The sequence below is a fragment of the Nanorana parkeri genome, unplaced genomic scaffold, assembly GCF_000935625.1.
Source record: "Nanorana parkeri isolate BGI_ZX_2015 unplaced genomic scaffold, ASM93562v1 scaffold41, whole genome shotgun sequence".
Classification (NCBI taxonomy): domain Eukaryota; kingdom Metazoa; phylum Chordata; class Amphibia; order Anura; family Dicroglossidae; genus Nanorana; species Nanorana parkeri.
The window spans coordinates 2,614,085-2,624,838 of NW_017306309.1; the positions used below are offsets into that span (position 1 = coordinate 2,614,085).

General features: G+C 37.5%; 1 protein-coding gene across 1 annotated transcript in view; it reads left to right on the forward strand.

Annotated features, from left to right (window-relative positions):
• BMPER (BMP binding endothelial regulator) overlaps positions 1–4,935 on the forward strand; it is a 229,496-nt gene extending 224,561 nt beyond the window's left edge. Inside the window, exon 15 of the mRNA XM_018571321.1 lies at positions 4,536–4,935. Within this exon, the coding sequence (XP_018426823.1) occupies positions 4,536–4,717 (182 nt within the window). The 3' untranslated portion in view covers positions 4,718–4,935. The remainder of the gene's footprint in view (positions 1–4,535) is intronic.
• Positions 4,936–10,754: the final 5,819 nt, after the last annotated feature.

Sequence of the window (10,754 nt, forward strand, 5' to 3'; positions counted from 1 at the left end):
TGGCTTAATGAAAATGCTGAGACTGGCAATATCTTGAGGTAAGAATCTTTAAAAAAGAGTCGCAGAAATTGATTATTTTTAAAGGAAACCGTATACAGTGAAGTACAATATCTAACATACTTAAGATAGCATTTTTGGGGGTTTACATACACATTAAAAAGTGGATTCTAGAATGTCCTGGTCTCAGGCAGCCTGGGCAGCATTCCAGATACATCTTTGAAAGTGTATGTAATCAGCCTTCCTCCTCTTTAGCATTATATGAAACAGTCTTTTAAACCCCTGCATCCCCTGATCCCTCTGGTTCAAATTGTTTATGATGTTTTATGCTTCTGTAAGTAGTAAATTATAAAGTTGTTAGTTATTATGTCTAAAGAAACAGAAATGTTTATTACCAGGCACCTTGATTGTATTGTAATGCTGAGTCTCTGTACAGTTGCCAGTTCTGCCCCTTTTCCAATTTTTTATAATTACAGTGGTACCTGGGTTCACAAACGCTTCTGTTCACGAACAATTCGGTTCGCGAACAGGAAGTTCGGCAAAATGTTGCTTCCGTTCGCGAACTCCGCATCGGGTGACGAACACAACCGCAGCCATCTTCCCTGCTCTGGCACATGGTTGTGGCTTTCTCTAGTCGAGATCACTGTCTGATCACAGTTTGATTCAGTTCGTGACCAATTCAGTTTGCGACCAGAATCGTAAGTTCGTGAACCAAGGTTGCCTAAAATGAAATTGTCTCTGACTGGCCACCAACAGTGGCCAGTACAATGGGCTGGCATGCCATGGGTGGAAAGTCTGTTGCTATGTAATTACATCCTTAAAACACATACCATTGTACTACATGTACCAAACCATTGCAGCTTTGTAGCTACTGTGACACTAGGCGCTCTCCCTCCCTTATCTACTGAAGACTCCACAACCTAAAAATACACATTTAATTGTCAGCATTGTACAGTCTAGAACAGCCCTGATAGGCTTAAAGTGCATAACCTCCCACTCAGTCTGCTTTCTGCTGTGCAGAAGATTATGGATAATAATACAAAGATATGACAGTTATACAAGCAGTCAGAGAAGGCAATAAAGCCAAGCCTATTTAGTAAAGCATAACCCTATAGCTAGAATGTGGCACTTGAGTCAGGGTTCTCTAATCACGCAGGTGTTTTGGCTCATGACAAAATCCCTTTAATTGGCAAAAGGATAGATATCACATCATCCTTGCAAAATATGTACACATGCCGCCAGATCATTTTTGACATTCACAACCATGAGCTAATGAATTATGCTATTGAATTTTGATGGATTTATTTTTGTAATTGTCAATCATATTTATGTACAACAGCACTTTTACCATAGAGTTCTGAGTGAAAATACATCAGTATTTGTATACCTAATTAATATAAATAGTCTTCCTCCGAAGTTGTAACTCTAATCTTTCATTTCCCTTTGGACATAATGTGAATCTGTCATTTTCCCAGAGATAAAAAAAGGAAAATGCAAACAGATATTATAAGAGGCACCTATTAGAAGCACCGCCTTATGTTTGGAAGTTTGACCCTCTGTACATTCCTATTGCTCCATCACCATGATGGGTTGCCATTACTGGCCAACAGACTAAAAGCTACTGCAGGTTATGTTGTGCTTTACATCTGGCATATGGAATATGAAATGTTTCAGTGTGTTCATTGCAAGTAAAGAGTTGTAATTAAAGCCCAACTCCAGTCAAACAGCATTTCCCTACCATCCCTCCCCCCCACCCTCCTCTACCCTATCATGCTAGGTGTTTCTTTTTCTTACATGGTGAAGCAAATTTTAATCTCCTGAGCCTCTCACAGACACAATTTCTGACATTGGGGACAGCTTATCCAGTGCACCACAGTATCCTGTCCAGCCTGTCCCATTGACTCCCATCAGGCTGACATCAGTAGTTCTCTGGATCCTGAGAGGACACTCCTGGTGGACTGCCAATGGGAGTTGTCACACAGGCAGTGATGTGGTCACTCGAAAGAAGGACTCCAGCAGGAAGTAAACAGAGAGAAGAAGGCCCCAGCACTGGATAATCACATGACTGTGGCATAAGGTAAGTGAAAAAAAGGACTTAGAAAGTTTTTTTTTTTTCAGTCCAACGATCAGTGTGTATGTGTGTGGGTAGGGGATATGAGGGAGCAATAGAAGGGTTTTTTTTATTTTAACCTGCAGTTTGGCTTTCAGGTTGCTTCTGAGCTGAAAAAAAACTTTCTAAGCCCCCTTTTCACTTACCTTATGCCACAGCCCTGTGATTATCCAGAGCTGGGGCCTTCTCCTCTCTGTTTACTTTCTGCTGAGGTCCTTCTTCCGGGTTGTCATCTTTTAGGGTAAATACTGGCTTTATGATCTTCTTTTTATCAATAATATTAATCAAATTCCCTTTTTGTTACCAGCCAGGCCACTAAAATAATGACTAGGTGCTTCCCAAGCCTTTAGGTACATCAAAAGGAACCCACGTACTGTAGCATATTGTTTGTTTTCTGTCACATCATTATATATCTGATATTAGAGGATACTCCAAGTGTTAGGTTCTTTGTTGAATATTAATATATTAGGGGGGTGATAATATTGTCTGATGTTTGAAGAGATAAATAATAATTAACAATTACTTTTCAAGCTGAATAAAGAGCAGTGCCATTTAATATCTGAATGCATTATGTATCCATGACAGAAAGCATTTTTCCGAGTGCAGATGACTCTTGTTTCGGTGTAATTTATGAACAGATGACATTGTACAAATAATATACACAGAACCGTGTTTACATCATTTCAACTTCTGCCCTACATAAATCACACTTTCAAATGTTTCATTTGCTTTGGCAATTTTGTATGTTAACCTATTGCAGCTACTTCAACTGTTCTGCATTTCCCTTTAGGTCTCCTGTGCTCTTTGGCAGGGTGCCCAAATAACAATCTTATGTTTCATGATGCCCCAGTGGCTCCTACATTTAAGAATATAGAGAGCATGCCAACACAGATGCATCTTGACACACATATCATCTCAGCAGAAAAGCAATTTTTTCAGACATGTCTTTTCTTTTTTTATGTGTGCTATCTCTAGCATTATTGGAGACAAGTTAGATGTGGCACTCAGTCTTTATCGCAGTTTTAAGAAATTGTCATTTTCATCATTATTGGTAATGTGGTAAAGGAAGGTTCACATAATACATCAGGGCCCCTCCATCATGACATCATGATAAATTGTGACATAAAAGTGCAGGGAACATAAATATTAAATATGAATATATACTTGCCCTACTTTCTCTTCCTATTGGAGCATGTTCTTATGAGATATGGGATATTCAGGATTCCCTGGGATCATGTTGGAGAGATTACCCTTCTCTGTGCAGAAGGCAGGTTGAGATAAGTGTTTTTCCTAACTTTAACAGCTGCTGGCATAGCACCACTTACTGTGATTTTATTAATAAAGTATACTTACTGTAATTTTATTAATAAAGTATACTTCCTTGTATCTCTATCTTCTTCTTTAATGTATTATTGTGGAGGAATGGTTGCATTGATTTTAAAAAGGATGATCTGTCTCAAGGATTTGGGATATATTCCTTACTGGGGGAAAAAATTCTATTGGACCTTTTATGAGAGTAAGAGCTCATTTATATTGTCCCTATTAAGGCAAACATCCCTATTAAGGGAGGCACAGAGAATAGTGAAAAAGAACACTCCGAGGTCTTTTAGTATGGGCTGAAATGTGCAAAGAAGCTGCATGGTTGCTTACTTGTTAATGGAAAACTCCCACGTTGCACTTTATTGTACTTTTCATTCATTCTATTTTATTTTGGGTTGCACATTGTATTTTATATGATACATTATGATATACATGAAATAATAATAATGTTGGTTGTTTATTTGCATTAGTTCATATATATATCTATATATATCTATATATTTTATAGATATATATAGATATATATCTATATATCTATATATATCTATATATATGCACAGAATATGGATTCCACATATTTAGATATTAGGGTTATAATCACAGAGTTATATTCATTCATATCACTTATGTGGTGTTTTATTGAGTTAAGACTTTAAGTAGAAAAAAAATTATAGTTAAATCTGAGGCACATACGAAATTTTAAATATAATTGCCTGTCATCAGATGTCTAAATGTATATCCCAGGCAGTTTATTTGTCACAGGATCTTCTAGTCCCCTGATGTTGCTTTTAGATTGTAGGTATACTAAGGGTCATTCTGAGTCAATCAAAAACAGTAATCAACACTTATGTCTAGCATTGCTTTTAGAGCATTTTGGTTCATAAGTCTAAACAGCATAAACATTTATTTTATCTGATTTCATCAAATACCGGTGGGGCAAGATTAGCACATGTTGTTCTGTGTTTATTGAACTTCCATTATTGCTGGGCACTAAAGCAGGTGCTTGGATAGCTTTGTATAGAGGTATGCTCTTTCCAGTCATTAAACAACATTGGTAAAGTGACATTAAGGCCTCTTAAGGTAATTATCTTTGCTTTTCTTTTTTTAGCAACTCAGTGTAAACACGGAGCTGTATACGACACCTGCGGTCCAGGATGCCTGAAGACTTGTGAAAACTGGAATGAAATTGGTCCATGCAGCAGGCCGTGTGTGGCTGGATGTCATTGCCCTGCTAATTTAGTACTTTACAAAGGAAAATGTATCAAGCCAGCACTCTGTCCACAGCGGTGACATAAATCTTTCATCAAGGACTTTTAAAGCTGGTAGTTTTTATTTTTAAAAGCTCTCAGCCAATGAAGGACTCTACTGTTGAACTCAGAACTCGTAAAAATGAATATGTGCTGACACATTCACACACATGGATGCAAGCAACTAATATAAATATGATATAAATATAAATACAAAATTATACATCACTTATATAAGCAAAGACAAAATATTATATGTATATTTTTTGCTATAAGGTTTATGTATTATTTTTTAGGATTTTATCCTTTAAACTATTTGAATAATTGTATAAATAAAACAGATGTTTCTAATTTAATATGGTGGCATCCGAAATGTACTGGTTAGCATTACCATAGCTTGAGCTCTATGTTTTTACAAAGAATTTTTGTAGCAAAAGAACATTTCAGAATATTTTAACATTCAGAATGAATTTCCTGTTGAACTTGAAGCATACATCTCTGAAAATAGAAGGATTATGCAGAACTTGATTGTATATTACGAGGGGAATTTTTGTTCATTATAACTCACTGCTGACAGGTTGTAGAACATAGGATCAAAGGAACTTTTTTTGTCTTCAGACAAAGAAACCTATTATACGGAGATATACTATTTATAATACTTGGACCCACGTTTTGAACTAGAATTGGTAGTACTGCATATCTGCCAGTTTGTGCTCTGCAGTGGCTCTATCAGTTCTGGTGGCTCTGAAGTTCTGCTCCAGGCTTGTTGTAGACTCTGAGCAAATCCCTCAGCTCCAGCTTCAGGCAGCTTTAGAAACCTCACCTCAAGAGCTACATCAGACATTATTGCTTAAAGAAACACTGTTACCATGCCATTCAGGGTAAAGTGACAGTGTCTGTGCAAAGCATTCCTGCAACCATCTGCTGATACCTCTCCAGTGATGCGCTGATGTTCCATCCGCTGTCAACGCCACCACCAAAATATCCAATGTCTGCTGGTGTTTGAGCCTAGAGGGAGTGGTGACATAACCCTTTTGAGCAAGCTACAGTGCCTTGACCCATCAGTTGGCTGCAAAGCCTGACCGCTGCATCATGGGATGAAGCTATGTGCTCCCCCATTCCAGGAAGCAATGGGTATTTTAAGCCAGCTGTGACTGAGGAAGGAGCTGCTGGGGAGCATTGGAGAGGTGAGTATTAGTTGTTATGAGTGCAGCTGCCATGGTGCCATGAGTGACAGTGTGTCTTTAAGAGCAGCTGTTCTCTGATGCAGTAACATCAGTATACTTCTCTTGATTTTGTTCTTGCTTTGCCTAGATCATTTTGCCTAATAGTGCTAATTAAACCTTTACATGAGTAGGGGAACTTGTGTAGTTTTTAATTACAGAAATTGTTAACTTATTGTGAGGCTTCCTTTTGTTAAGCAGACATAGAAGTGTTTAACATATGCAATCTGTCAAAACCTTCAGGAGCAATTAACAATGGTCTGTCTTGGTGCGTGGCATTAATGTATAAATGTTAATATGCATTTTGTTGTGTGTTAACATGCGTTACATTAAGACATTCTATTTATTTAAATGGACTGATAATGCAACAAAATAACCCAAAAAACAGACATGTACCATTTTTTCTTATGATGCAGAGCACCACAACATATGGTAGTATGTTAGTTGTGGTGCCCTGTAATACATGTGCAATGGAAAGACTTTGAGTTAGTGATTGGGATGCTATTGAAAATAAATAGCATCACATTGCGCCAATGGATGTTACTACAAATCATTGCACTGGCAAAGTGTGATTAGTGCATTATAGTGTCATTCATTTTCAATGACACATTAATGCACTAACCTATCACACATCTAACATACATGTGCTGCAATGCACAACAATACATGCTAATGCATTACTGTGCATTATGGTGTGATGCAAAAGAAAACATGGTGCATGCCTAATTTTATACCTGTTTCAGAGCATTGCCATCTAATTCAAATAAATGAGGTTGTCTTAATGTAACGCATGTTAACACACGGCAAAACACACCCATATGCCATGCATAGACACAGGTCAGTGAATGGGCCCTAAAGCCGTGTATACATGCTTCGAATTTTGGCTGGTTCTCGAGGAACTGGCGAAATTCGATGCGTGGGTGCCACTGTCGGCACCATTTCCAACTGACTGATCGAAGGAGCAGGTTGTCAACCAAACAGCAAGTTAACTGCATGTTTGGGTATTCTGACAGCAGCCACCGGGTATTCTGACAGCAGGAGATTCCTCCATCAACGCTCATATTCTATTCTATTTTCTTCTTTCACCTGGCAGGTTGAACGAAGGAAATAGAATCGTGTACACCTGACTTAATGCACTTTCTAGAAACTGTATTAGATTAGTGTTGTAATCTTTGTTGAATAAGCAATACGAAACAGGGGCAATAATAAGCTTAAGGAGACTGGTTTACAATAGCTAAGGAGAGGAGACTGGTTTACAATCATAGCTCAAGTCCTAATGTCTTCCCTCTTCTGCTCAAAAGTTGCACTGTACCAGTACAGAGCATGCACTTGACCAATTCTTGGGTGTATGTTTGTCATAAGTACTGTGATAAATAGTGTAAATGTTTCCAAAACTCTCATAGTGCCTGTCTAGGATTGGAGGTGCAGGGGTTATAAACACACACAAACACTGTCAGAAGTCTTTAACTAAATAAGAGCCTGATTGGCACCAGATGGGTGCCTGATTTTTATTGTCATGTCTATGATAAATCCTGCTTACTGTTTATTTATCTGAATCTGGGAACGTTTTAAAGCAAATAGTAATTTTACATAAGCTACTGGGAAAAAGGTAGTGAAAGCGTTGCCTTTTTATGTGTTCATATAATTCTGTACCTTGTTTGCAGTAAATGTTTTTAACTGTGGCCAGTTATATGGGTACTATTTATTTGTTATGGGAAATCCTCACTGATTAAAATGTACAGCCTACCATTATTGACCTCTGCTTATAAAAATGCTATCTGCCTAGCTGTTCTAATGTCTTCAATACTTTGAGTCGCTGTCCTGGGACGTGAAAAGGGCTCTAAACCTAAATTGATAATGATACATGCAACACGTTTTCTATCAAGAGCAGTATGTGTGTTTGTATGTATATATACACCTTTAAGCACTTTATTAGGAACAATGCAGTATATTAAACTATGGCCATAAAGGGACTTCGGAATCTGGAAGCCCCCTTTAGGATAAGGTATCCCCAGATATCTGGCTCTCCTCCCAACATGAACAAGTAAGGGGTACATAGTACCCCTTGTTACTGATTCACAAAAAATCCACAGGGCTGGATATCTGGAAGCCCCTTATCTTAAAGTCTCACAACTCAGACCCCCACATTGACTGAGCCAAAGATGTGGGGTTGAGGCTCTTGTGCCCATCAACATGGGGACAAAGGTGCTTTGCTAGGAAGGGGCCCCCAGGCAAGTTATCCTTCCAATGCTGAAGGTATACAACCTGGCATGATTCAGGAGGTAGTGCTAGCCAGACTGCATGCCTGGATAAGGATCTTGTATAGATTTTGGGAGGGGGGGTCCGATGCAATTTTTTTACACACACAATTAAGTTGGTTTGGAAAAAGTGTTTTTCTTTATTCTAAATACTTTATGTTTAAGGCATCCCCCATGCATATTATTTATATGATTTGTGTATTTTTAATGTTGCCCTTTATGCTGCCTTTAAAAAAAAAAAAAACTGGTCTCCAATTTTTTTCATTAGTCCCTCATGGCAATGCCTAGCTACCCATGCTCTTTTTAAACAAAATATTGCAAAGTGGCCTTTTAAAAAGCCCCTCCCCCCAAATACTAAGATTAGTTTCACAAAGACTTTAATGGTTCACACGCTATGTACTGGGTCCATGGTTTTCCAGTCCAATCCAGTGAATGGTTATTTGCTCAGTTCGCTCATCACTAATCAAGATCAAGACCTGTTTGTGTTTCAGTCTTCTTGTTAATAAATATATGTTTTTTGCCTTTTCTTGTCATATTCCATTAGATTACATCTGAATATTGGTTTTGAGCATTCACCCGAATTGATCTCCCATATGAAAACTTGCAGGAAAGGAATTCTGTCATAGTAATTATTCTGATACATTTAGATCATACAGAACACAGCCACATGGGAAATTTTACTATCTTCATATTTACTTATTTACAGTCAATTCAATGACATATCTTTAAATAGAGGTGTTATAAGGTTATGTTGTCCATTATAAATCCCATCAAGAAAATACAAAATATTATCCTAGCAAGTCACACATTGTTATTGAAATACATTTGTTTTCCTTCTACAAAATGTATTTCTTATTGTTGTATTATATTAAATATATATTGAAATAAATTAAAGTAGTGTTGAGAGGAGCAGATGAAAAATATATTTTACGGGTGTGAGCTCCAGAACATGGTTGAATTTTGATATCTGCTATGCTACAACATTGGTGCTTACAATATACTGTTTAAAATGCTGGCCTGGTAACTTCTTACATAATGTGTCATATTGTGAGTATTGCAGAAATCAACAAAGAGGCTTGTTTAGGAATTCATTCATTTGAAGTATAAGTCACTGTCTTAATATTGATGGAAAATGAGCATAAAAATCTAAAAAAAAAGAACTAAGCCGCAATATAATTTATCTGATAATGTTGTCTCAAGGCATTTTCCTTCTGACCAGAGTTGAACTTCAGCCAAGAAAAAGAAGATGCAACTGAATAGATAATTATAGGATAAAAGCAAGACCAGATTGTACTGTAATATGTACCTTCAAACCGGCGATTTTCTCCATGGTACATTTTTCTGCCACCAGATGTCCTCACTCTGATGGTCAGCATCCAATAACACTTCCTCTGAGTCCAAGTTGTCCTGAATCAACCCCAGCCTATGACTGGACAGTGAAAGGGAAGCGGCATAATGACAAGCTTATTTTTTGTCACTCTGCTTTCTCTTGCTATCAGCATGCATCCTGTCAGCACTTGAACTGATTGGCTTTTTGTGGTGCTTCTTCTTCCTACACTACATCCCTGCTGTATAGTGCTTGCAAGAGGCAGATACCAAGATTCATTTACCCGCTTTTAATAAGAAATAGAACTCTATTAATAGACGCTTTCACACAAGAAACTTTCCCCAGGATTCACACATTTTCCTAATTTCATCCAATTAGAAAAATGTGTGACCCTTGTGTAAATCCTGTGTGAAAAATGTATAAATAAACCCACAGTGTTATTGCATTGGACTCCACCAAAACAGAAAGGAAATATCTCCCTGGCACCCTACTACTTGGCTTATCAGCTGAGATTGTAATGTCACTTTACTTGGTGAACCTCCCCAATGAGAATCCATGCTTTAAATGAAAACTATTGAGATTTTTTATTGTGTTTGACTTTGTATAATGATATACTCTTTTATCTTCTGTTGTGGGAAGTAGGAGGTTTTCCTTCTACTTTGATCTTGGACCAACCACATTTTCCCCCTTTCTTACCTCCTGTGGGACAATATTGCTTAAGATTTCTAAAGCGATGCATTAGACATGGGAAGCTGACTACAGAATCCGCACAGCAGGAATATTGTTACCAACATTAAGCAAAAAGAAATCTGTACTGACCAGATAATTGCTGACTTTGCTTTAAAAATGCTAGTAATTTTAGAGGTCTGCAATGGCAATCTATATCAGTTCAGGTTTTGCTGAACAATACCTGGCAACAAAACCACCCGATAATGCATAGTTACATAGTTATTCAGGTTGAAAAAAGACACAAGTCCATTGAGTTCAACCTATAGAGATATGAAAAAAAGAAAAGCCTAAACAAAACGCTATGCTTACAATTACCCACTGTTGATGGTTCATGGTTCAACTTGTTCCAAAAGGAGGACAAAATCCCATAAGGCAATCAGATATTCCCTGGATCAACTATGTCTGGTGCTTAATATACCAATAAGAACTTAATATCGAGTAATGTTTCTGTGCATTTAGAAATTCATCCAGATTTTTTTTTTCTCTTTAATATGTTTTATTAGGTTTTTTAAAGGAATGCTGTGTAAAGGAACGTGTCGCCTG